Source organism: Populus trichocarpa, chromosome 16, assembly GCF_000002775.5.
Source record: "Populus trichocarpa isolate Nisqually-1 chromosome 16, P.trichocarpa_v4.1, whole genome shotgun sequence".
NCBI classification, from domain to species: Eukaryota; Viridiplantae; Streptophyta; class Magnoliopsida; order Malpighiales; family Salicaceae; genus Populus; species Populus trichocarpa.
In genome coordinates this window covers 1,533,996-1,561,272 of record NC_037300.2, presented here as the reverse complement: position 1 = coordinate 1,561,272, position 27,277 = coordinate 1,533,996, and the positions used below count along the sequence as shown (strand labels likewise).

Genomic DNA, 27,277 nt, shown 5'->3' with positions numbered 1-27,277 from the left:
ATCATTAAGGAACAGAAATGGCAAGGAACTAATGAATAGTTTTGACCTTTGACTTCTTGTGTCCTTCATGTTTAATTTTCATTTTAGGGTTTCCTTTTCTTCCCTCTTTATTGATGTTAAGGTGTTCTTTTTCCAATTTTAGGGCAATGATATGAGGAAAAACAACTTTAATTTAAGAATTAGTTCATTTCTTGTTTTTACGTTTCAAAAGTGCTTTTGAAAAAATTAAATTTTTTTTATTTTTTTCTTTACTTCAAATTAATATTTTTTATGTTTTTAGATCATTTTGATGCGCTGATATCAAAAATAATTTTTAAACATAAAAAAAATATTATTTTAATACATTTCTGAGTAAAAAACACTTTAAAAAATAACCGCAACCACACTCTCAAACAGGTGCTTAGGGTACGTATTGATTTGGCTTTGAAATACGTACATGGTTGCTAACTCTCCTTTTTACATCATTTTGTTTTGTTTTTTAATTTGACTTCATTTTTTTTTTGTGAAAGACTTTAAGAATTAAAGTTAATATAAAAAAAATATAAATTAATTACCAATTCCACATTAAATTCCCATTTCCTTTTTTTTTAATCAGTCTTCAATCATCCATTAATTAAACTTAAAAGTTAAAACCATCATGTGTAAACTTAAAACCAAGGTTAAATTAAAATCTTTTTCTATAAATAACTAAATACTACATGGTAAATGGTTAAACTTGAGGCTAAGAGAGAAAATTTAAGCACTCATATTCAATTCTTGATTCCCATATCTATAAAAAAGATATTTAGACTCAAATATTTTTCTTTTTTTTGGGGGGATAAAAGTGGTAATCATACTTATTGAAGTTAATTTATTTTCTAAGGTTGATTCCTTGTCAACAAATATTTTCTGGTTTCCCTTTTCAAATCCAATCTTTCTAGGATTTCCTAACTGGACTTGAGAGTAATTAATTATAACTCTGTATGTGAGAAACAGTAATTGTAAGAAACTATGCTTAATTGTTTCATTCTAAAAACAAAATACGCTTAATCTTTTCTATGTTGTCTTTGTGTTAATCTCTCTTCTGCACTGCAAGTATCCAATAGTTACAACTTGAACATCATAGGATTTTTCAAACAGTGTTCTTGTTGAAAAATGAGTGAGTTAGAGAGTAAATCTAATTAATATTCCTCCATTACTAATTAAACGTCTTATTTGAAAGTAATTATCATTGCTAAATACTGAATTTGAATGCAATTAATAGGCATCACTATTCTCTTAACTTGTTTTGGAAAGATGATCACTCACATTTCTCGTTTTTTTTTCTCTTCTTTTGACAGAGACTTAGATAAGTTTCCAATTCATTATAACACATGATGGCATACTAGTTATGGCTATTTAATAAGTTTTGTTGTTTGGAAGCACGGTAGCATCAGTTGTGTTTTAAAATATTTTTTATTTGAAAATTCATTAAAATAATATTTTTTATCTTTTAAAAATTATTCTTAACATAAACATATTAAAACAATTTAAAAATATTTAAAAAATTAATTTTAAATAAAAAATAATTTAAATTTTTTCAAAAACACTAATTTCAACAGTATTTTAGAACAATATCTTGACAACAGTTAGACTCTCTATAAAAGGACAGTCCAAAATATTTTCAGTTTCTTGACGTCCAATGAACATTCAAGACTATTTGTGAGTGAGATTATTCCTTGATTGAAAAAGAAAATCATTTGTTAACTTGCCATAGACACATGATTCATTGATTCTACCGCCAAAACGAAGTGGGCTCCTGGAGATTGAGATCATTAATAACCGTTGACTACGCGTAGACCATAAAGCCTTGACCACTTTCCCATTTCTTTCTTCCTTATTCTAGTACTCGTTTATACTAACACTGTACCGCGGATCAAAAAAAACTTTTTAGCATAATAAATAATAAAAAATCTTCAGATTATAAAAAATTATTTAATATTATTATTAAATCTAATTCAGCAAGACAACTTTAAAAATTTTCGATCTAATTTCTTATCTAACTTCAATTTATAATTAAATTGTGTGAACACTCGATTTTGTTGGTCCAAAGATAACCTAGTAAAAAAATATAAAAATAAAATTGAAAAAATGACAAAATTAACGAAAAAAATCTCTCGACCCAGCTCCTTGCTTAACTTAGTTGTTAAATTAAACTTTATGAGAGTCTCCTCGACATGATTTAGTTAACTTAGTCGGTCTAAAAGCAACTCAACCTGACTACTTATCTAACTAGGTTTAAAATAAAATGTGTAGGGGTTGACTCGATATGACTCAGTTGATTTGGTCGTTTGAAAAACAATCTGAATGATTGTTAAAAGAAATAAGGATGAGATTAAGGAAAAAAATAACAAAATTAAAAAAAAAAGGGGGGAAGAACATCTACTTTATTATTCATATAAACAATAAAACAAGTGCAATTCAGCCGAGTTGTTTTATTACATAGAAGAATACTTTTCCTCCTTTACTGGTAATTGGTCAATTTTATAAGCATTGTTGCATGAAATGTTTTGATAGTGTTATTAAACCTAATTTAATATGATTGGTCAACTTGGTATTCCATCAAAATAGCTCTTGGATTGGATTGATTTTCAAATAAAATCGAATAAGAGTTGTTATGTTAGGACCTGATCAATTGGATGATTCACCATTGACTTGGTCAACCCGATTAAAACCTGACTTAACTTAATTTTTTTTTTGGTCAAAAACACTAAAATCAAAATAAACCAGATAACCTTTCTTGAGTCCATATCCATTTATTGTTTTTGGTGACATGAATGGTAAGCACATTTTAATGAGACTTTTCTTGTTAAGAGATATTTATTGGATGTTAAAATATAGCATATCAATTATTTTCTCTATCTTTTTTTTAGCACTATCCCTTCCCTTAAAGTTTAGGAACCGAGACGTAAAGCAAATAAAGTTTTAATAGTGAAAACTGAAACCCATATAGAACAAATAGTAAAAATGAAAAAGTAAAAAATCACATGGCCTAAATTATAATTTTTCACAAAAAAAAAAAGGTTTTTGACATCACAGGCACCAATATAATGATAAGTTTTTTTTTTTTACAATGCGAATATAATTTAACACACAAACCAAAATAAATTATCAGGCATATCAAACAATGTAAAAGAATGAAATAAAAAAAAAATAGCCAAAACAATATTTTCTTAGGAAAAAAGAAAGGAAAAGGACGAGCCAGGCACACAGAGGTATCAGAGAATGAACAATACAAGGCTATGTTCTTTTAGTAAATAGTTAATTGGCGTGTTGGACTCATAAGACTAATTAATTGTTTCTCAACAGAATAAAATATTTTTAGATTAACTAATTATTTTATTTGAACGATCTTTCTCGATGCATCCATCTAAATTAAATTCATGACCCCTAGCTATTATTAGTTAGTAGTTTTCTTGCCCTACTAACCCTACTTGTAATATCTTGTTTTACTAACCTAGAACCTGACCCCGACCGTGTTAGTGGAAAAACTCAGTATTTTTTTTAAAATAATTTTATTTTAATATTTTTTACTTTTTATTTAAAAATAAAACACCTTGAATCGACTAGACCACCAAACCCATAACGTAAGCCTAAAACCAAGTAGATGTTTTTTTTTATCCTTAAATGTAATGCCACCAATTAAGATTTTTAGTCCTAATATTTCTTATTAAAACATTTTAGTACCTTTGATAAATTTTAAGAGGGACTTGTACCTAGGGACCTATCTCTGCAAAATGACGGGTAGGACTTTCTAGCCCATCCCAGTCCCATTACCCGTCAAGCATTCTTCATGGGTATTTATCAGAACGGATATGAAACGGAGAGGTATGGTTTCATACTTTGAATCTTTTTCATCCCTATCTCAGAATTGGGCACTTCATCAAGAAGCCCAGCCCGTAAACAAGTCATGTTGGTTTCAAGCTAGGGCCCTGCTGCTAAACTGATAGCAAGAATCATTATATGTAATCTACGGCAGCATTTTCTAGTTTTGATGATGGAGACAAAACTAGGTAGCTGACTGCATCCTGATCACTAATGCTACCCTTTTAAAAATACCTATGAAAGTAAGGACAGAAGCAGAGCACGAAGTTGCGAGTGCCGGAAAATATGTGACCTGAGAAACCCTGAAGGCAGGGTTCACAGGCATGGCAGCTCTGACACAGAAAACTGGATTTCTACCTGCCAAACAAAGGGCTACAACTGCCTAAACACCTTGTCCGCCTTGTTTAGATACATCTTTTTCCATCCTTCAGTTGATCAAGCAATCTAATCGCCTATTATTAGAGTTAACCAGCAACCCTATCCTGGCTGATCCACATTTCTAGGCCACATCACTAACAGTTCTTTTCCTTTACACATTCACTTGTCGAGGAGATGGCATTCTTAAAGAAACATAGCATGTCTACCATTCATAAGCTACGATTGGCAAACAGTCAAACCCCTAACAAATTGCGAAAGAAGTGATAATGTCCAGCTTCATAAATCATCTAAACACGAATGTAAAACAGAAAATATATCGAGTTGAAACGAGAAAATGACTCCAAATGCATATAAAACCAAACTACATAATGCAATCTTCTTCTCAATATCTTACAGAACAAAATCAAAAGGTGAGCAGATTGTTTGTTGCCTACATAACTTCACCAACATGAGCAACGAGTTGTGTGATAAATGATGTGCGTGCTTCCACATCTCACTTGTAGAACTCAAAGTCAGTGTCAGGCTTCTTCACATTGGTTCGGTAGCCTTTCTCAAAGTCCTTAGGAAGTATGACATACCTGTTCTTGCGAACTGCATGCATGCCTGCTTCTTGGCAAATAGCTTGAATCTGTAAACAGCCATTCAATTGCAGGTGATAATAAGAAACTTAGTCAGAGCCAAAATTAGTATAGACAGGTATGGGGAGGGGGAATTGCTTTTGAACCCCTCTTCCCATTAACAATCTAAACCTCTCTCATTTCTAATATCCACCTTATTTCACAGTTGAAAACCTTCATACACAAGCTAAGGGCCCAAGGGAGAAGAACAGACCAAAAATTGAAAAGTTCATAACATACCAAATGCATATCCACAATGTATGGGATGCATAACCTAATCCCAAAAATTTGCTACATCACATTCCTTGTAATGCAATATTCTGTTAGTATCACTACATAATGCAAGAGTTCTATGAAGTCTAGTTACCCACATTATCCCTAATAAAAAGCATCTTATAAGAAATTAATTAGCTTGACATTAAAGAACCACTAAAGACATCTACTGAACTTTATGACCTTATCTGTGACAAACAAAACCATAATATATAGCTTTAACTTTATATCCAACCTCTGATTCCTACAAGCCTTTGTTTTCCTTCCCAAATAAACCAGAACCTCAATGATTATAAGATCTCCATAGGGGAGTAGCACTGAAGATATCAGGTGAAAGAAAATATGCAAAATGTATAAGAAAGAAAATGCAGGTTTGAAAAACCAGCTGCTAACAAAAAATTGCAAAAGCAACTAACCTCAGCAGCGCTAATTTTATCGGGTCGAGACACATAATCCTCCAAGTCCACCTCATCACTTAAATTCATTTTTGCAGTGCAAACCTGCACAAAAACAAACCAACTCAAAGTAAATTCCACTGAATCCAGAATGCCAATACATTGTGAAATAAGATGCTGTGAAACAATGATGTCAGAACATAAGAAGATGTTCAAAGAGGATGAATCCATCAATCTTATAAAATATGAGAAATAACATATTGCCATTTGAAACATACAAAGAAATTACCTGGAAAACAAGCCTCTTCTGCCGTCTATCAGGCAAAGGAAATTCAATTTTCCGGTCAAGTCTTCCAGGACGCAGAAGTGCAGGGTCCAAAGTGTCAGCCCGATTAGTTGCCATTATGACCTTGACATTTACCGTCTGATCAAACCCATCCATCTATAGCAGAATTCAATCATCAACAAAAGTAGATAACTGATCAGTAAGGCAACCAACATAACATGTGCATCATAATGAAGCTATTTATGGTTGGAACAAAAAACCCTTTTAAGTATAAAAACACGACTTTACATGCCAGACAATTTCTTTTATTGTGAATTATGTAAAGATTTTCATCACACATACCTGATTCAGGAGCTCCATCAGAATACGCTGAACTTCTCTATCAGCTCCAGTTTGAGCGTCGAACCTAGCAGTAGCAATAGCATCTACCTCATCAATAAAAATAATTGCTGGGGCATTCTCTTTAGCAAGACGAAAAACATCACGAACCATACGGGGACCCTGGAATAAAAGAAGGGAAAAAAATTATAATGGGGGTGCAAATGTAGGCAATCATCACCAGTCAAGTATGTCCACAAAGTAAAGCTACCAAATGTCAAGAGACTTCTCAAAACAATGATTCTGCTTTTAATTCCTCAGATGGATATCACATGAGACAAGAAAAGGTTATCAGGTGGATTTATAGAGGAATGAATTACATGATTTTATCTTTATCAGGGAATAGACAACTAATTTCAGATTCTAAGAACTTTCATAAGAAGAGCTAAAACATGCAAATAAATGAAACTGTTAATGATAACTCAAATAATTTAACACCACCGGGACATGCAAAACATACCTCGCCCAGATACTTCTGAACAAACTCAGAGCCAACAACTCTAATAAAGGCCGCTGTTGTATGATTAGCAACGGCCTTGGCAAGCATAGTTTTTCCAGTTCCAGGAGGACCATAGAGCAAGACACCACGAGGCGGGTCGATACCAATTTGTTTGTACAGCTCATGGTGAGTTAGTGGCAACTCAACTGCCTCGCGAATTTCCTGCTTTTGAATGTCACATCCTCCAATGTCCTGGCAATATCATAGAAGAATAGGAAACATGTGTCAGTTGAGATTAGATTCTTGAACTCAAATGAGAAACTAAATGACACAAAGTAATGAATATTGCAGCTTGTGGCCCTATGTCACTTGATCATTAGTGCAAGAACTAGAAATCAAAACATACACAGTTCTCTAGATTCCAGTAGTTAAAAAAAATCTCAAACCAACAATTAAAAATAAAAAAACTTAAAGAAGCCCCCATTAAAACAAAATTACGGCCTAAGAGAAAAAACAATAATCAGGCTCCAACTACAAAAACTCACAAAGAACAAAATCTGACTTCTTTTCAGAAAACCCATATATTTAGCAACAGCAGTGTTCGCGTGAAAACAATTTATCCACAAGGGTACCGAACCAAGCAAAAAACTACAAAATAAACCCTAAATGAGACTATTTTTAGAAATTGTAAAATTCAAACCCCTAGTTAATCAATCAGCAATTTGGGTATACAGCAAACTCTAATTCAAAAAACAGAACCAATATACAAAACCCCAATTTTTCATAACCCTAATTAAAGAACCCCTAGCTACTCAAACACCAAATTAGTAACTTAAAAAACCCAAATCCCAACCAAAAGAAAATTCCTAAACCAAATTTATTCAAGAATATCAACTTAGGTAAATATTGAAACTCTTAAACCAAATTTACAAACCCAAATTTAAAAAAAAACCAATTCAATCAATCACCAATTTACCAATCGACATGCCCCAAAAAACCCTAATTTCAAAAATTGAACCTTACATCACAAACACAATCTTTCCCACCCTAGCAAACCAAAAAAACCCTTAACCCCAAATTACCAAACCCTAGCTAGTCAAATCACCAAGTTACAAATTATGAACACCCCAAATTCAAAAACCCACAAATCAAAAGTTTATCACTTACATTATAAGTAACATCAGGTTTCTCACTCTGACTAAGCAGAGAAATACTAGAATCAGCCTCCGGCGGCAGAACATCAACGAGAGCATTAGAGTGACGATGCAACGCCACAGAAGCCGACGGCTTCAACAACTCTCTATTAATCGTACTCAAAATCCTGACATAATAATTCGAACCCGTAGTAGACCCAACAATCCCATTATTCTGATCCACCATCTCCATAAACTGCCCGATTACAAGCGGCACCGACTGGATCCGCTTCACCTCTTCCTGCGCACGGAGGAGTTCTCGCTTTAAATTCTTCTGTTCATCTTTCACATACTCTTCTTGAATTTCGATGAATTCGAGCTGCCTTTGGAGAGACTTTAAGCGACTGTAAAGATCGTCGTCTTCGATGGGTATGGTTGATGGGTCCAGTACAAGGTCGGATCTTGGCTCCGTGGCTGGAGCGGGTTTCGGGTCTAGTACCATCGCCGACATGATAATGATTGATTGATGTGTGGGGAAGAGCAGAGGAGAAGAGCAGAAAAAGAGGAAGAGCCGAGCGAGCTTGGGGTGTTGAGCAAGAAATCTGCGGGAGAAGTTTTATTTATTGGGTGCAAGGAGATATGGAAAGAGGCAGGCTTTAGATGGGCTGCAAATTATCGGATTTTACTGGGCTTAGATGTATTAGGCCTTGTTTATTTGATGACCCATAGATTTATGTGTTTAATATTAAATGCACGGTTAAAATTATATTTTTTCAATTTTTATTAGTTTATTAAAATTATTTTAAAAACACTAATTTAATTTTTAAAAAGTTTGGTTCGTTGAGATTATTTGTTAACTTTTATTATTTAAAGGATAGCCCTTTATTTGTTTTTTTTTTCTGTGATATCAATCCTAAACAAATTTGAATTGGGTTTTTATCCTGTTTAATATATTATTTGGTTTAATTAAAAATTCAACTCAGATTAGGTTTTCTGGATTAATAAAATGGGCGGTCCAAATTTAATAATTATGCATTTTAGTGTTGTAATTAATAAATTAGATGATTAAAAAAATGTAATAATATAAATAAATAAATAAATATTATGAGCTCGCACCTATTACCATGTCAATACGGACCAAGCTATGCTTACCTTTACTTTTTTTTTTACGTTTTAAATATCGTTTATTTGTGTTTCAGAATTTTTGGATATTCTGGTTATATAATCATATCAACGTAAATTTGTTTTTTAATGTTATGAGAATAGATTTAGTGATATAGTAAAGCAAACAAAGATTATTAGGTTCATATTTTCATAAATAATATTTTATCCCTTTCCTAATTAAATTTTATTTTCAACGTCACCCATAATTAAATTTCAAAATATTTTTATATCAAATTTAATTTTTATTTTTTTAATTATCATTTATTGTTTTATAGCGTTTTCAATCAGTTTCATCATTTACTATTTTATTAATATATAATTTTGCTTTGTTTTTTTTTTTTAGGATTTATTTTCTATAAAGTTGGTCCTAAACTCATGACTAAAGTCATGAGTTTTGAATTTCAGTATAGGTTAACTTTAGTTTTTTAGGTCTTTTTATAAAATTGATTTTTTTTAATTTTTTTCATTTAACATTTGATTTATTGACTTTGTGGTTTTTTATTATTTTTTTATGAGTTTATTCCAATCTTATGCCCGTGATCACATGCTTAATAAGTTTACCTGGATTAACATAGATATTTTTTGCTTTTTTTAATTAATTTTTTCTATTTCACTCTTAAATACTGAAATGTTTTAATTATTTTTTTTAATTTCATTCAAAAAATAAAAAAAAGAAGAAAAATAACTTTTTCCTTCCTCAAACTCACTTTCCTCTTCACCTATTAGGGTGGTTATAAATATAAAAATATGGATTACAAAGGAAATTACGGTAGTTATAATTATGATAATTTTTATTATATTAAAATATTGTTTAAAAATATTTCTAATTAATATTTTATTAAGACTAATATTAACGAGAATTATTAAGATTTGTATATATTATATTTTTTTCTTAAAAAAAAGTTGCCATTATGTATAAGGAATATTTAAAACCAATATAGAGATATTTAGAAAATATTAATCAGATATATACCGATGATGGCGGGGAAACCTGCGGAAAGCTAGCATTGTTGTTGAGGGAGAAGAGGAAGCCTATAGGAATGGAAGCAACATCAACCACTTTTAACCACCATATCGTTGCAACCGTTACCATTCCCATTGTCTTCTTCCACCATATCGTTGCAACCGTTTAAACAATCCACCCGTGTTTGGGAATTTACCCTAAAAATATTAATTAATATATATTAGACAACTTATATTTAATTGGATAATCCGCAGTATATCTGTAATAATCCTAATTAAACCAAACACTAAACTGATTCCTTGACTCTCCCTATATATAAACCAGTTGATCTCTCCTCATGAAAAAAGAAAAACCCTAGCAGCAGCTCTCTTTGTCATTGATCAATATCGTAACCCTAATCATATTCTTGTGTTGCACAATGCAAAACGGTCTTCCTCGCCCACCTCCTGGATTCAAGTTCGTCCCCACTGAAGAAGAACTGATCAACTATTATCTATACAACAAGATTCATGGAAGATTTCATGGAGAAGATGCCACCTTGATCAAGGACTACGATCTTTATGGTGAAGAAGAACCCTGGGAAATATTCAACAAATTTCAGGGTCACAAGTTTGGTGATAATGGGCTTTATTTTCTTACAACGTTACATAAGAAAACAACCAATGGTATTAAGAATATGAATAGAAGTGTTGGTACTCATGGCGGTACCTGGCATGGTGATGGTGGCAAGGAAGTAAAATCCAGTGAAGGAGTTGTTATTGGAACGAAGAAAAGATTTCGATACCACAAACATGGAAAACCAGTCAAGGATGGTTGGATACTGTTGGAGTATGGTTCAGAATCTATTTCTGAAAATATTGTGATCTCTCAGCTCAAGAAGAGTGAACGTGGTTCTTCAAATGATAAGGAACCAACCTCAAGAAAAAGGAAACACATCAATGCAGAAGTTTTTGAAGTTGCTGAAGATGATGACATACTCAAGATCATGCAAAGCATAGTGATCAACTCTATACCTATAAGGTCACCAGCTCTGGAACCCCAGCAGATTATCCAGAATCAGGACACGTGGCTTGAGGCTGCAACAGTTTCAATGGAGCTTGGGGCATCCGTGACCGTCGACTCGGGACCTGATCTGTCACTAGCTCAAGAACCGCAGCAGATTACTGCAAATCAGGAGATGTGGCTTGAGGCGGCTTCTGTTGCATGGGAGAATGATGGAGGTTTCTCTACTGCATATTCTTTTGATGATGAGATATCATTCGTCAACGGTGAACCTGTCGGATTGCAATTCGAGCCTGGGCTTGGAAACTTCATTCAAGAACCAATGATCAATGAACATCAACAGATGGCTCTTGCATGTTTTAGTGGCAATCATGAGGAAAAACCTATTTCAGTCGAGGATTATGAGTTGATGGGTCTATCGGAAGCTACCTTTCAATGATCTGAATATTGTTCAGAGTTTCAACGAGGATCCAATCATCAGCACTGAACCAATAATGGCGGGCAATGAAGATTTTAGATATTAATAAAAATTCTAGTGTAAGTAGAATCATTGATAAAGAGGATTTGTGTTATACTAGTTAATTAAAATCTTTATTTAATTAGTTAGTTAGAATTCTTATTAGATTATGATAATTAAATGTTATAATTTTCAAAGCATTCAAAATTTTAAGAGTGTTGAATGTAATGAATAAAAGCTTGCGATGTTAAATAATTGATTGTTTAGTCTTTTCAACAATTAATGATATCAGAGCTTTTCAACCATATTGGTATCATAGCTTTCCAACAGAAGAATCACACACCATTGAAAATCAGAAGATCATGGGGCTTGGAGTTAATTTGCCGCTCTACTGAAGATTCTTCCAATAACTTTGGGTTTATGATTGATGAAAGTCAACAGATGGCTCTCTTGCAATAGCTGCAATGGCGATGAAGGGTTTTAATTTCCCTGCTGCCGTTGTTTGCGAGAACACGGCAACTTCTGACAATGCAGTAACGCCAGAAGTGAGAGCTGTCCCGTTATGGATGCTGGCTTCATCCAGCACTTGAAGAATGAGCCCAATTGCATGGTTTGCTAACTTCCAAGCATTGCAAATGGAAGAACGCTATATGAAGATGATCAGGTTGATGAGCTTATGGCCATGAAGTCTGGACCTATTTCCTGACTAGAGTAGTGATTTTTCATGTTAGTTTTTTATAGGATTATTTTTAACACTAATTAAGTTCTATTGCTTAGGTTTCTTCTTTTCTTTTCTTTTTCCTCAAAGGTTCTTGTACTTAGTTCACAATTTGTAAACTTGAATTTACTAATCAATATATCAGTTTTGTCTGTCCTCTTATTTTCTTTCCGAGGCTTGACAATGGTGAAAGTGCCGGACCATATTGTTAACTCTATACTATTTTGACCTTAACTTGGTTAAAAGTTGTAGGGTGGCGGCCTGGTGGACTCAAATTCGGAGGGACATTTTGGTTATAACTTGGAAGAATGGAGATTTCTTGTTATGCTGCAATGACAATGAGAGCTGTTCAAGTGTTATAACTGGTTGCGTGTAGAAATAGAAAGTAGTAGAAAAATGGTTCTTCTCGTCTCTGACCTCTTCAGCTTCTTTACTTTGTGTTTTCATCGATTATTTTGTAAAAAATATTTTTTATTTGAAAATATATTAAAACAAAGTAAAAATTTAAATTTGAATGAAAAGTAGATTCAACCTCGATGCCAAACAAATACTAGCTAAATTTTTTTCTGTTACCAAATTTTGAAAATACTTGTTTGTAGGAAAGAATGGGAGATCAAAAGGGAGTCTGATAAGAAATTAGAGGAACATTTACCAAAGAAGGTCCACCAACTTGATTTTTCTTTACCTGTGGTGATTTTGGCTTAATAATTTTTTGTTTTCAAGTGCAACCCAATTTTGGAACAACCTGTGCATGATTGTTGTTTTCCTGGAACAGTCTTGGGACATTGTAAATTATGATTTCTGCATAGCCATTTGCTGTTGGGGTTAGCTCAGTTGTCAATTGTCAATTGCAATGAAGTGGAAGCAAGACTTTTCCTATCCCATAGTGTAACAAGTACTGCTACAGAAAAAAAGAATTATATGATTCAACATCACTGCTAAAAGAACAAGTAAAATTGTGATTTCTGCACTGTTTATGTTGTCATTCAAGATCAAGTTCTGATTAAAAAAATGCCTCTCAAGGAGGACTTTTCAGAGCGAATTTTTTTATACTTCATTTCTTGGAAGTAAAGTCAATGACTGCCTGTCAATCCCTGATAAATTAATGTGATTTCTATATATTATATATATACACGATTTCGATATCACTGTTGAAAGACAAATAAAATAGTGATTTCTGCACTGTCGATGTTGTCATTCAAGATCAAGTTCTGATCTCTAGAGAGTAAACACATCCTTATGATGCAGTCGTCGTTTATTGTATAAATCTTGATTTGGAGAAAGTTTGGACGATTTAAACGAGTTTATCATTGGATAGAGCTGGGTTGCTTATGAGGTCAGCACACTGATATCTAACGAGATTATGCCTAAATTAGATTCAAAAGATTCTTTTAACTTAGAGTTTTTTTTATAGTTTAGTTCTGTGATTTTAGAGCTTGGAAGCATTAAGTTTTTTTTATCGTTACTGAATTTTTCTTATTTCAATTCATGGAAATAAAGTCAATGGACTGCCAGTTGCATGAAAACATTTACCAGCATCGAGGAAGCAGCTGGGATGCCATTGGCGTCTTTTAATATTATTTTACTCCCGAGAAAACAAAACATTTGATTCAGCTCATCAGATTTTGTTGCTTACAATGGCCAATCTTCTCTTCAATAAATTGATGGAGAGTGCCAAGGCAATTGAAGGTGGTAATCTGGATCTTGCAGAGTCACTTCTGGAGGAAATCAGACATCTAGTTTCTACAGAACCCAACATAGCAACAAGGAAGGTTGTGAAAAACTTTGCAGAGGCTTTAGTCCGGCGAGTCAATGGACTGCATCCTCGATATCCTTTGCCGTTAGTACCTTCCTCAAATCTAGAGGACTTCTACAATTATGTATTTTATCCTTTCTACTGGTTTTCTTACTTCACCACCACGCATGCCATCCATGCCTTCCGCACTGGAAATAAACCACTCCATGTTATTGATTTCTCAGTCATGCTATACACCTCTTTGTGGCATGATTTGATGCGAGATCTTGCGAATCAGCCTGGTGGCCTGCCATCTTTTCGGTTGACCAGCATCGTGCCGAAACTGTCAAGGAATTTTGACTACCTACAACAAATACGCAGTAAACTCACTCGAGCTGCTGAACGGCTCAGGGTTGATTTTGAATTGAGACAAGTGGTGGCCAATAATGCGAAAGAAATCATTGAATGTTGTGTGTCTAAGATCAGAAGGACAAGGGAGGATGAGATGCTAGTCGTGAGATGGTCGTTTTCACTTCACAAGTTGCTTTCACAGGAAGGTGCCCTTGAGCAGGTGCTCTCAAAGGTGAAGGATTTAAAACCAGACATCATGATAATTGTCGAGCAGGAAGCCAATCATAACGGGTCTGATTTCATGGACCGGTTTGTCAAGTCATTTCAATACTACTCCACTATTTTTCACTCACTAGAGGAGGACAACTTCTACCGCGATGTGGATGGCATGGAGTTGTGGAAGAGGAATTTCAGACGGCAAATTGGGAACGTGGTGGCATGTGAGGGCATTGACAGGGTCGAGCGGCATGAGTCATTGTATCAATGGCAAGAGCGGCTATTGCATGCTGGGTTTCATCCAATGCAACAGTGGTGGAAGAACGATAGACATACTCTCCAGTTGAAATACAGAATACAAGAGAAGGATGGACATCCTATGCTATATCGGCACAATTGCCCCCTTCTTGTCACCTCGGTTTGGAAACACTCTGACCCATCTCAGTTCAGTGATGGTGAATTACCTTATTCCATTCTTTTCCTTTCTGTTATGTTATCCCCATACCGATGTTTATGCTCATAAGTTTGTGGTTTTATGAAATGTGGACAACTGGTAATCTCTTTGACAGGTTCTATCACATTACAAGATGTAACTATGTTCCCTCTAGCTGAGAAGTCTGACTTGATGACTTCTTCTGAGTCTGTGGATGAACAAGCAGATGATAGGGAAGACAGTATGTGGTCTCCAAGGGTAGCTTTCTAAGTTTCCAATTACTTTCCTCTAGTTTGCAGCTTCAGTTTGAATCTTCTTGTTTTTTGATGGAATGAATCCTCCATCGTCCTGTAGTTTCTTTAAACAAAATTGGTGAAGATCCGCATCAGTAACCTAATTTGATTTCTGATACATATTGTGCTGTTAAAATATAGACATTCATTGGAATATGTATGTCATGTACATAAGTTTCCACTGGCATTGACATGGATTTCCCATGGTGGGGAGGGTAATGCAAATTCAAATGGGAAACGTATTCTACAGATTGAGGATATGGCTTGCTATGTAAACAGTTGCTGGAAGAACAGATTTGTTGATGGATATGTGGAGTGCTATATTAAGGAAGGGCAAGGTATTGCTGGTAAAGCACTTCAATCGAATCTGTATTTTGTTCCTCATATTTCTCTGCTGGATGCGGTCGATTATCCATTCGTTGACTATGCACACAAGTATTTCCTTCATGCTGCTGTTGCAATCAAGCTCACAAGCACCTATACCAGCACCAGCATCAACGATTACGTAGTAGAATTTTTTCTCCCTCCTCACTTGAAAGAAAGTTCAGAACAACATCTTTCAATAAATGGACTCCTATGCACCTTGCAGAAGAAATGCGGTAATTTGTGGAAACTTTGGTGTATGGAAACAAATAAGCTTAATGGCTCCAGAGCAATGCTTGGGGAGGTAGGTGTCTCTAGCATCCCACCAGCAGCTGTTTCTAGGAGCTCTCAAATGGTACTATCAGATGGTATGCCAAGCATAAATGAAATCATGGAACTAGACATATCTAACCAGACCAGTGATGGGATGGAAACACATCAGACTCTTGAACAGGTGATTGTCTTAACTGAGTCTATATCATTGTATTTTTGGCTATAAATAGCTTCATGCTTCATGTGGTTAATTATCCTTTTTGTCAATCTCCTGACAGGAAGTCAGACAACAATATGCAATGGCTACTCCTGGTATAAATGCTGAAAGAGAGTTGCCTAGCAATGGCAATGCCAACCGAGACATGGTTATTAACAAAAAACGAAAGGTATCCAGTGTGTGGGAGGGATTTAAGAAGCATGAAGGAAAATATGGTGAAGCATGGGCTACATGTAAATATTGTAATAAGCGGTATCGTGCTGAAAGCACGAGGGGAACTTCAAATTTACATAAACATTTACAAAAATGCTTGTCCAAGAGACAGGGAGGAGCAGAACAACAATCATCACCTCTGGTTGAATCTGATGATTTAATAAGTTCCATCCAAAGAAATTTTGTGTTCGATCAAGAAAGAAGTCATCTAAACATCGCAAGAATGATGATTAAGCATGGATATCCACTGGATATGGTTCAGCATGAGTTTTTCGAAACTTTTGTGAAGAATTTGCAGCCAATGTTTCAACTTCATTCGAAAGACATGGTTGAAGCTGATGTTCTTGCTATTTATAGACAAGAGAAGGAGAAGCTCATCAGATGTTTCAATAACCTCTCTTGTCTGTTCTGTTTAACAATTGAATTGCTGTCGTCTGACGACAGAAAGATGACATACTGTTGCTTGACCTTGCATTTCATTGATGATGAATGGAAGCAGAAGAAGAAGATTCTTGCTTTCAGGAATCTACAGGGCAATTACGATGCAGAAACTATACAAGAAATCATTAGAAGTGTGCTTATAGAGTGGGGCATTGGCAAGAATTTGAATTTCATATGGTTAAATATTGCTCCTCCAAATGATCAGATGATTGGAGAATTAAAAAGTAAGCTTTCTGACCAAGACTCACTTCTCAATGGGGATGAATGTTTTTTATCTTCTTATGCACAAATTGTTCATCTTCTTATTCAAGATGGACTTTTCGAGATAAAGAGTGTTCTTTGTAAGATTAGAGAATCTATTGCATATGTCAATGGAACACAAGATAGAAGAGAAATGTTTCAGAAGGCAATCAATCAACTGAAGTTGCAAGACAAGAACAAGGCTTCTCTAGATGTTCCTACAAGATGGGATACCACCTTTTCGATGCTCGAGAATGCATTAGACTTAAGAAATGCCTTTGCTTACCTTGAACAAACTGACAGCGAATTCAGAGTGAATCCATCCGTGGAAGAGTGGAGCATATCAACGATCATACTGGACTGCTTGAAAGTGTTGATATTGCATGAGTCCGCAAGCAATGCTTCTACAGGCGTAGAATTGTATTTCCTGAACGTTTGTGGTGTCTATAAGAATTTGATACAATGGAAGAGGAGCCAACATGCATTTGTTCGCTCGATGGCAGATAGAATGCTGGTGAGATTTGATGAGTTTTGGAGCAAGTTTTGCTTGGCTTTGGGAATCTTAACAATTCTCAACCCATGCTTTAAACTTGATGTTGTGGAGTACGGCTACAGCCAGATTTATGGCAGTGATGCAAACTTATTCTTGCCAAGACTCCATAACGATCTTAAAAGGGTGTACCATAGATATTCTAGTGACTCCAGTAATCCGGCAGCATCCACTTCCACTCTTGCTGATGTGAATTGCTGCACATCATTTAATCCAACTTCTGAAGATATGCTTCAAGGATTCAGGGCGTGGCAGAAGCGTAAATATGAAAGCAATTCGCTGGATTCGCAGAAGGTTGAACTTGATCAGTATTTAGAGCAACCTCCAGAAAACTTGAGTAAGGATTATAATGTCTTGGAATGGTGGCATGCCAATGCTCCAAAATTCCCAATACTCGGAAGAATGGCTCGTGATTTCTTTGCAATTCCTGTATCAACTATTGTTTCAAAATCTTCTGCAGCTGAAGAAGCAGTGAAGATGAACTCAACCTTTAATCACGTACGTCCTGAAATTGTAGAGGCTTTAATATGTGGGAGGGATTGGCTGGAGAGTCCTTTGCAAGTCCTCTTTTAAAAAAAATACTCCCATTTCTAGTGTTTTTTTTTTTTTTTTTTTGTGGGGGGTTGCTATTTTAAGTAATTCTACTGTTATTATAAAATGCAGCTAGAAATATTTTACACATTGGATTTGTGCTGTGTATTCAGTGGTATCACTCTTTTCTTGTTTAATGTGGGCATTGTATTCAGCTAGAGTATATGTGTGTGTTTATATGTTATATGTAGAGTTTATATAACCATACAACAAGAAAAATAAATAGAATAAAACAAATTATACAAAATACTTAATCATCTCTTAATTCGTTTAATTCCTTGATTTTTTCCTTTTATCTTTTAAGAAAATAATTAAGAATATTTATTTTGATTATTTACTTGACAATACCACTCTTTTCTTGTTTAATGTGGGCATGTGTTTGTTATTGTATATAAAAAACATGTTTATTTTTATCCAACTATCATTACCTCTTCTATCCCGAAACAATAACTGATTCTTGTTCATCATTTTGTTTTCATGTTATCACTAGCAAAGACATACTCTCACGAGACAAGAGGAGTGTGAGAACGCCTAGTTTACATCAGGTTTCTCCATAAAAGAAGATCTAATTAATCACCCCACCGGTGTGCAAAAGCCTTGCTTACTATTGTCCAACCTATGGTTTAAGAGGATTTAAGCGCGATCCAGTATGTTTGATGCTGGTAGCTTAGATTGATGGGAGAGAAAATTTAGTATGCTTCATGGTCCATCCTGTTAACATTTGCTGGGCCTGGATTGAATATGTCAACGGAACACGAGAGGAAAAAAGAAACAGTAACAACAGCAGCAACATAACTGTTATCAATTTCCAGTCCTCCAAAATCAGAAAGCCAATGCCATAGCTGTTGTAGCACAGCATTCATCATATAGTATTCCCAGATCATCTTAAGACAATCCCTGCCTTTTGCTAAATTAGTTCTTGAATGAAAACAAAATGTGGCGAAACCCCTCCCACCACATAATTGCATATATTATAAGGATCTTATTTCACAGTTTAAACTAATGAGCTGAATTGATTTTTTAATAATAATAACCTACACTCAGAAGGTTAAACCAGTGATTTCACCTTATTTTTCTTAATACAAATATTAAACATTAAAATCTGGAGAATCCACATTTCTAATTTCCCGTGTTGAGGTTCTGCTCCAGGTCATAGGACTTCAAAATTGCATCTTTTAATATTCAAATCATCCCTGCAAACCCAAGTATCCCTTTCTCTATTTTGCTTAAACTCTTCAACGTTTCATACGTTCAGAAGGGTGGGTTATCATAACGAGATGGAAAGCAACAAGTCTCTTTATTATTACCACAAGCATACATGTTCACTTGTTTACAGCTCCAAGGTCTTCATTACTAAACAGTGAAATGATGATGAATTTCATTTATTTAAATATTTGATAGAACAGTAAGAATTAAGTGCTTTGCTCAGCAAGAATCCAATTTTCCTCGGACCATTACTGTTGGAAACTTAGGCAGGGCCTCCCATGATACTTCCAACACAGGAAACTAAATAAACTCCCAATCCCAAGCATCATTCACTGGTTGGCATTGACTACTCCTCCATCCAACTCTCTCACAGACTAAACTCTGTCTAATATGATAGTTGTTCACAAGAATGGATCGTCAATCGACCAATAAGTGCAAATGAATTGAACGAAGAAATGCAATTCTTACACCATCTAATATTGAACTTGTGAGAACTAACTGGAGATGCATTGTATTCTTCAACATTCTCAACTTTTAAATCAACAAAACATAAGTGATCATAAAATAATATTGAAACTAGAAAAATCAAAATGAATTACATGAGAACCAAAAGGATCAGCACTAAACCTGCAAGCAGAACCTTGAGGTAACGCTCAGACATTCTTCAACTTCTTCATCTTAGAAGGCGGCCAACGACCCTTCTTTCTCATCCTCCTCTTCCTAACAAGCCTATTCCTTCGAAGCCTGATCTTTCTCGCCAATTTCATCTTCATCTTCTGTTCTTCTCTCTCCTGTAACTTTGACTCCAATGGCAACTTATCAACTGCCACAACCTCCTCTTTACTTTCTACAGGAGGCTCACTTGTCTCTGTAGGAGCGGTTCCATCAATATCCGAAGAAGCTCTCACAATAACTGCACCAATTCTGTTTCCACGAATTGGGTTTTGAAACCGGACTCCATTCCAAGTCTTAAACTTTAATTCAAAGGCTTTCACGTCCAGCCTGGAAACTAAAAAATAACACAAAATTCAGATATGGGTCTTGAAGACTAAATTAAAGTGAAAGATGAAATATTTCGTAATTTTAAGCACAACACAGATTCAATTATGGGTTACAGCAGCAAAATAAACAAACTTCATGGTAACTAATATAGAAAGCATGAGCACAAAATTCAGATATGAGCCTTTAAGACTAAATCAAGAGAAAGATAAAATATTTAGGAATTTTCAGCAAAACCCACATTGAATGGGTTATAACAGAGAAAAGACCAGTCTTCCTAGAAATAATATAGAAAGCACGAGCATCCAAAAACTGGTTGAACTTAGGAAGCAAGTGATAAGTGTTTGATGAAATGGCCAGGCGAGCATGAAGTGAAACCATATAAGCTTATACTAACAAGTGCTGAAAAGCAGAAATAATAAAATTCACCGTCGATACAGCCCATATTAGCAAAAACTGCAAACATGAGACAAATCTAAAGAAGTGGGTACCTGGTGTTGCAATGAAGGCCAAAGTTGGAGATGAAAAGGGGGGAAGTGAAGAGAGCGAGGTGAGAGGATTGGAGAGAAGGAGGGGCATTTTCGTTTTGATTGAAAGGAAATCTGCAATCTTTTTGGCTTTGGGGGTTTCCTAGTTTACGTTGCCTGTGGCCTTCCTGTGTGGTTCTTTTGGATAAGGAAAGTGAGCTCTACCTCGGTTTGCTCTCACCCAGAGAAAAAGACTGAAAGGAAAACCTTCATAAGAGTTTCGAAACGTTTCCAAATGGTCCTTTGTTTTTCTCTTTTCAATTTGGCTAAATTGTTAAAATTATCCGGGATTTTAGATCAAATTGTACTTTAATTATTATTTTTTTAATTTCATTACCTAAACTGTTTTTGAAGAATTTTTTATTAATTTTAATCACAGGTAATAATTTAGAAACATAATAGGTATCCGGGAAACTATGTAATTTGAAAAAAAATAAAATAACAGAGATAAAAACATAAATAAGAAAAAGTTTGATTTTTTACCAAAAAATATTTTATGATATTTGAATAAAAAAATTAAAGTTTAGAGACTAGATTACTTTGAGCAAGAATTTAAAATGATTTTGAATAATATAACCTTTTAATTTCTACATCTTTCTTCTTCTATTATTCAAGATATAAATCTAATTTAGGTTGTTAGTTTTGAATAATGTTATTTATATTCAAATATATGTTCTAATGAATCTTTAAAATAATATTTTATTTAGTAAGGGCTGAAAATTAATATAAATTAATATAAATTGTTATTCATTTAATTCAAATGATCATTATGATTATTATTTTTATTTTGATGGCCACCATGATTTTTTTTTTAAAAAAATTAATGTAAATATGATTAACATAATCATAGGTGAAATAATGCAAACATAATTTTGCTGGTCTGAAATGAAGGGCTAAATTTGTTTCTCACATATTAATTATTTTGGTGAATGCAAATAAATATTTACAATGACAGTTGGTCTGGGCCTGGTCATAAAGTTTGATCTGGGCTTAAAAGCTTGTTTTAGCTGTTGGATATTTATTTTCAGTGACAGTTGGTCTGGGCCTGGTCATACAATGTTTTTAGTTGGGCTTTTTTCTGAGCTGAAAAAACATCAATTATCTTCCACAATATGCAGGCTACTGTATGAGTCATAATTATAAAACTTGATTATTTGAGGTTACTATGCAATCTGTGTTTTATAATTTTTTAAATTATTTTTGTTTAACATTATTTTTTATATTTTTAGATTGTTTTAATATATTGATATCAAAAATAATTTTTAAAATAAAAAATATTATTTTATTGTATTTCAAAGATAAAAAATACTTTAAAAAACAAGTATTATTATACTCTTGAATACTCTTTTAATTTATCATCTAGTCAAAATAGATCACCTTAATGAATTAAAAATAATATTATTTTATTTTAATAAAAAAAACAAATCTCATATGAAACTTGACTACACATGAAAATTGATCTAATAAATTAATTGAGTTTTACTGAAATTGTTTTTAATTTTTGATACAAAATATTAAAATCATCAAATAACATTAAAAAAAATATATCAATTTCACGTCTTTTTAAGTCAAATACATTTTCAAAATGCACTGGCACGAAGTTTCAAGTCATTTTTTACATCAATTTTTTTTTCTTTCAAATTCATGATAAAATTAAGCAAATAATAAGTCTTCGTCACTTCAGGTTCTAATGTCCAGTATTCTTCAACAGCATCCAAGTCAGATATGCTCAGCCTGGTTGACCCTGCGGCATAGAAAAATAATGTACCTTGTTACTTGCTACTTGTTTTCATTTGAGAATTACTTTCCAGCCTAGTTTTCATGTTCATGCAGACTGCAGATTATATGCGCATTTTGATTTTTCACTCTGCAGACAAATCTTGTTCTTGGAAATAAAAGACAAGGCCAGTGTTTACCTGGGAAAAACTTATTTCACAGTACTAGCAACTACCAGTGAGGATCCAAACATGGATCAATTGCTGAAGAAAAAAGAAGAAGAAGAAATAAATAAACAGATAGCAGAGATACAAAAGCATCTCACTTAAATCGAGCAAAAAGAAAAGGAAAACTTACTTCCAGTTAGGGCTGTCCAACCAATCCTTTCCACATATCAAAGCCTCGGCTATCTCAGGAAGAACACCGTCATGGACTGATGCCATCTTCATAACCTCTGATGACTTGGAAATGACAGTTGATACTGGAATTGCTAAGAAATCACGAGCCATTTTTCCCAGCACTGGAAATTTTTGAGCATTGTCTCGCCACCAAGCTAATACGTTACCATCCTTATCCAAGTTCTCCGGAGGCAGTTGTAGATACTGATCAAGCTCATTCCATTGTGAGTGCACCATGTTGCGTTCAAACTTACCCTTGCGCCACTCTTTGAAACTAATATCAGATGATGTACAACGACTCACGTCCGCCATGGCAGAAGAAGATGGTCCCTGATTGCTGATGTCCTTTGCATATTTATGGTATGCACATGTAAGATCGTAACGGAATCTGGATAAGTGCAAGTCAGCATCACTGCCGTATATCTGCCGGTAGCCATACTCAATTATGTCCAATTTATAGCTCGGGTCAAGAACTGCTGAGATTCCCAAAGCCAAGCTAGCTTCTCCCCAATACTCGTCAAATTTTCCCTTCATTCTATTTGCCATAGCGCGAACATATACATAATCGCTCTGTTTCCAGCCTTGCAAATTCTTATAAACATCACGAACACTGAGGAAATAATCATCTCTACTTGTCGGAAAATTGCATGTTGACTTGTAGAACTCTTTCAAGCACTCAAATACGGCTGTTGCTTTGTTCCATTCTTCCGCAGATGGATTCACTTTGAAATCATCATCCAATTGCTCTAGGTGATTAAAAGCTGTTATAAATTCCAATGAACTCTCCAGCATAAGAAAGGTGGTGTCCCATCTCGCGGGAACATCTAGAGTAGGCATTTCCCTGTCCAGCAAACTCCGATTATTAATTGCCTCCTGGAACTTCTGTCTTATAAGTGAGCTTCCTCTGACGTACTCTATACATTCTCTTATCTTATATAGCACACTCCTTATCTCAGAAAATCCATCTTGAACAAGGAGACTGAGAATGTGGGCATAACTAGGAACACAGAAAAGAGGTCCATGGATAGGTGGGGCTTGATCAGAAACCTTACTTCTTAATTCTCCAATCATGTGATCCTTTGGAGGAGTTATATCCAGGAATATGAAGCGAACGTTCTTGTTGATGCTCCACTCTGTAAGCACACTTTTAAAGACTTCATGTACAGTCCCCATGTCATAGTTGTACCGTAAGTTCCTGAAAGCAAGAATCTTCTTCTTCAGCTGCCATCCATCGTCAATGAAGTGCACGGTGAAGCAACAGTAGGTCATCATTTTGTCATTAGATGACCACAATTCAAGTGTTAAACTCAAGAGACAAGAGAGCTTATCAAAAAAATTGACGAGTTTCTCCTTCTCTTGTCTGCAAATAGCAAGGACATCAGCTTCAACTACGTCTTTTGAATAAAGTTTAAACACTGGCTGAAAATTCTTCACAAAAAACTCATGTTGAACCATAGTCAAGGGATATCCATGCTTAATCATCATTGTCGCAATGTCCAGACGACTTCTTTCTTGATCTATGACAAAATTCCCTTGGATGACGCTAGTACTCAAGTCACCTGTCTCAACCAAAATTTGCTGCTCTGCTTCGTCCTGTCTGCTTGGCGAACAATTTTTTAAGTGCTTGTGCAAATTTGAAGTTCCTCTTTTGCTTTCTGCTCTATACTTCATACAATACTTACATGTGGCCCATACTTCCCCATTTTCTCCCCGATGCTTATCGAACATGTCCCACACAGTTGATATCTTTCTTCGTTTATTAGTACTCTGGAGGCCACCATCTACACTGGGCAATGAATTCTCACCATTCAGAGCAGGTGCGGGTATAGCAGATTGTTCTTGGACGTCCTGTCAAGAGATAGGGAAGTAGGATATTGGCAACATGATAATTAGTCCACCCCTTGCGCAATCTGCGAAAGGAAATCTGCCACATAGAAGGCTGTGATTGGACACATGATGGGTGTCCATCCAAAACAGAGGGTCTATTCTGTTCATCTGACAAGGCAGATGATTTAGAGTTTTGGGGTCTAAATAACCTTGAACCCAATTCTGCTGGCTAGAATTTCTTGTAGCGAATCACAAGTTAATGTTTTTTTTTGGTTTGATTTTTAATTTTAAACTTATTAAAGGTTTTTTTAAAATGTTTTGATTTAATCCAATTATATTGTTAGAATTTGTTATAGCAAATGACACGAACTTATTTATTTGCTAAAAAATAATTAAAAAAATAAAATTTTAAAAAATGAATTATTTTTTAGTGTTTTATAATGTCATAAAAAGTAAGTTAAAAAATATTTTTTGATATTTAACTATGTCATGAAAAAAAAATAAAAAATAATTTATTAATATTTTATTTTTATTAAAATTTATTAAAATTAATCTTGAATGAAAATAAGGATCAAATATAATAGATAAAAAATTTTAATTAAAAAAATTATAAAAAATAAATAAATAATAATTATAAAAATTAAAATTAAAATTAATATAAAAATTAAATTAAGTCAAATTTTAAAATTAAAAATTAAAAAAAAAAGTTCCAATACAAAATACAATAGCAATCAACTCATTCTTCAAGAAAAAAATGACAAGAATTCAGTATAGAAGAGCACCTGTCCAAGAGGCTCGCGTGTTTCTTCTGCTTGATTGCTGGTTGGGTTCAATGTCATGAATTCATTTCCTTCTAAAACACCATCGGATGATGGCAATTGAAAAACCCTAGAAACATCTTCATGTGGGATGTTTGACATTCTTTCATCATCCAATCTAACTTCAGAGCCACTAGCCTCATTTAGTTCTCTGACCCAAACTTTCCACAACTTTAAACATTTCCTCTGCAATGTACGCAAGACCTTATTTATCAAAAGTTCTAGTTCTGAAGTATCTTTCATGCCTTCTGGGAGAACAAATTCCAATACGTAATCATCCTTGCAAGAGTTGGTACTTGTTAGCCTTATAGCAAAAACAGCATGAAAGTTTCTGTTATGCCAGATACTTAAGTTACTCGCATGAGGGAATTCGGCTGGATCAAGAACGGAAATGTCATGCTGGATATGAATATTAGATTGAAGTGCTCTTCCGGCGATACCTTGTCCTTCCTCGAGATGATGTCGTGCATATTCATCCACAAATTTTCCCATTGACCAATTATTTACATAGCAAGCGCTATCATCAATACGTAGAATACGTTTTCCCTTTGAATTTGTATTACCATCTTGTCCATAGGAAATCCATGTCACAGCCAGTGGTAACCTGTGTAGATCACATATATATTCCAATATGTCATATAACTTAGCTGAAGCAGCTATTCGATTCATTGAAGAGCCCTGTGAGATCAACGACACCAATATTGGATCAAACTCTTTTAGATTGATTTTTTTGCCATTTATCAAAGCAAGAATTATATTTGTAAGTTTAATTTGAAGTTGTTGCAATCTCCCCATGCCATAAAGATAAAACGAGGGAATTTGTTAAATCTTGGAAACGAAGAACGATACCTGTGTGGACCATAAGTTTCTATCTGCCATTATGCAAACTAGAGAATCCTTTTCTTCATCATCCTCAGACTCCGAGGAGCTCGCCATCCCTTCTGAGTCATCAACTGTATCCATCCCTTCTGAGTCTTCAACTGTATCTTGCATTGTGTAAAGACCTGTCAACATGTTTTTCCAGTAGCCTAAAGTGAAAATACACACAACGAATTTATTGCTTGATAATTAGTATAACAAGAGAAGAGAAAGGAAAGGATGGAATTGGATTATTCACCGCCACTGAATTGAGGTGGATCAGTGACCTTCCAAACTGAGGCTACAGCCAGCGGACAACCGCTCCGACGTAGCAGGATATTATGCCCTTCCTTCTCTTCGATTACAATCTCTTCATCGAACTTGTTTGCCTTTTGGGGAACTGGACAGAACCCAGCCTGAGATAGGCGATTTTGCCACTGAGCAAATGACTCAATCCGCTCGACCCGGTCAACGCCCTCACATGCCACCACATTCCCAATCTGTCGCCTGAAATACATCTCCCATAACACATTTCTATGATAATCTTCCTCCAGTGACTCAAAAAAAGGGGAGTAGTGTTGGAATGATTGTTCGAGCCGCTCCGAAAGATCAGGACTGTTAAGATTGGCTTCTTGCTCAACAATTACCATGATGTCCGCTCCCAAATCCTTCACTTTTGAAAGCACTTGCTCCATTGCCCCATCTTGTGCAAGCAATTTGTGGAGTGTAAAATACCAATTCACAACCACCATCTCACCCTTCCTTTGCCTTCTGAGTTTGGAAATACAATTGACAATATCTTCCGGACTATTGCATATCAATTGCCTCAATTCGAAATTTTTGCCCTCAACCTTCCGAGCCCATTCCCGGTTTTGACGGAGATAGGCAGAGTGTTTTGACAGTTTCGGTGCGATACTGGTTATCAGGACTGATTGTAGGCCACCATATTGCTCTTTGAGCTCTTT

The 27,277-nt window shown here is 34.7% G+C and overlaps 5 protein-coding genes across 6 annotated transcripts; 3 read left to right on the top strand and 2 right to left on the bottom strand.

Moving 5' to 3' along the window:
* Window positions 1–4,478: 4,478 nt before the first annotated feature.
* LOC7464049 (26S proteasome regulatory subunit 6B homolog) lies at window positions 4,479–8,351 on the bottom strand. Its single transcript, XM_002322557.4, has 6 exons — window positions 7,777–8,351; window positions 6,631–6,861; window positions 6,135–6,293; window positions 5,796–5,948; window positions 5,528–5,611; window positions 4,479–4,849 (listed from the first exon to the last, which is right to left on the bottom strand). Exons 1-6 carry the CDS (start codon window positions 8,251–8,253, stop codon window positions 4,715–4,717), a joined length of 1,239 nt encoding a protein of 412 aa, XP_002322593.1. The 5' UTR covers window positions 8,254–8,351; the 3' UTR covers window positions 4,479–4,714.
* A 1,937-nt stretch (window positions 8,352–10,288) lies between these two features.
* On the top strand, window positions 10,289–11,311 carry LOC7464048 (NAC domain-containing protein JA2L). The gene has a single exon (XM_002323167.2). The coding sequence runs from the start codon at window positions 10,289–10,291 to the stop codon at window positions 11,309–11,311; it is 1,023 nt and encodes a 340-aa protein (XP_002323203.2).
* A 1,912-nt stretch (window positions 11,312–13,223) lies between these two features.
* On the top strand, window positions 13,224–18,100 carry LOC7458894 (zinc finger BED domain-containing protein RICESLEEPER 2). 2 transcript variants are annotated; one of them, XM_052447733.1, is made up of 4 exons: window positions 13,224–13,383; window positions 13,548–14,804; window positions 14,919–15,892; window positions 15,990–18,100. In XM_052447733.1, exons 3-4 carry the CDS (start codon window positions 15,335–15,337, stop codon window positions 17,943–17,945), a joined length of 2,514 nt encoding a protein of 837 aa, XP_052303693.1. In that variant the 5' UTR covers window positions 13,224–13,383; window positions 13,548–14,804; window positions 14,919–15,334; the 3' UTR covers window positions 17,946–18,100. The 2 variants fall into 2 exon arrangements, with proteins under 2 accessions (XP_052303693.1, XP_052303694.1); XM_052447734.1 differs by lacking the exon at window positions 13,224–13,383 and having other exon boundaries at window positions 13,416–14,804.
* LOC127904444 (DELLA protein GAIP-B-like) lies at window positions 13,685–15,052 on the top strand. The gene is made up of 2 exons (XM_052448129.1): window positions 13,685–14,804; window positions 14,919–15,052. The coding sequence occupies exons 1-2, from the start codon at window positions 13,685–13,687 to the stop codon at window positions 15,050–15,052; spliced, it is 1,254 nt and encodes a 417-aa protein (XP_052304089.1).
* A 1,512-nt stretch (window positions 18,101–19,612) lies between the features above and the next one.
* LOC18108976 (50S ribosomal protein 5 alpha, chloroplastic) lies at window positions 19,613–20,871 on the bottom strand. Its single transcript, XM_024588171.2, has 2 exons — window positions 20,660–20,871; window positions 19,613–20,178 (listed from the first exon to the last, which is right to left on the bottom strand). The coding sequence occupies exons 1-2, from the start codon at window positions 20,745–20,747 to the stop codon at window positions 19,823–19,825; spliced, it is 444 nt and encodes a 147-aa protein (XP_024443939.2). The 5' UTR covers window positions 20,748–20,871; the 3' UTR covers window positions 19,613–19,822.
* Between the last annotated feature and the right edge of the window lie 6,406 nt (window positions 20,872–27,277).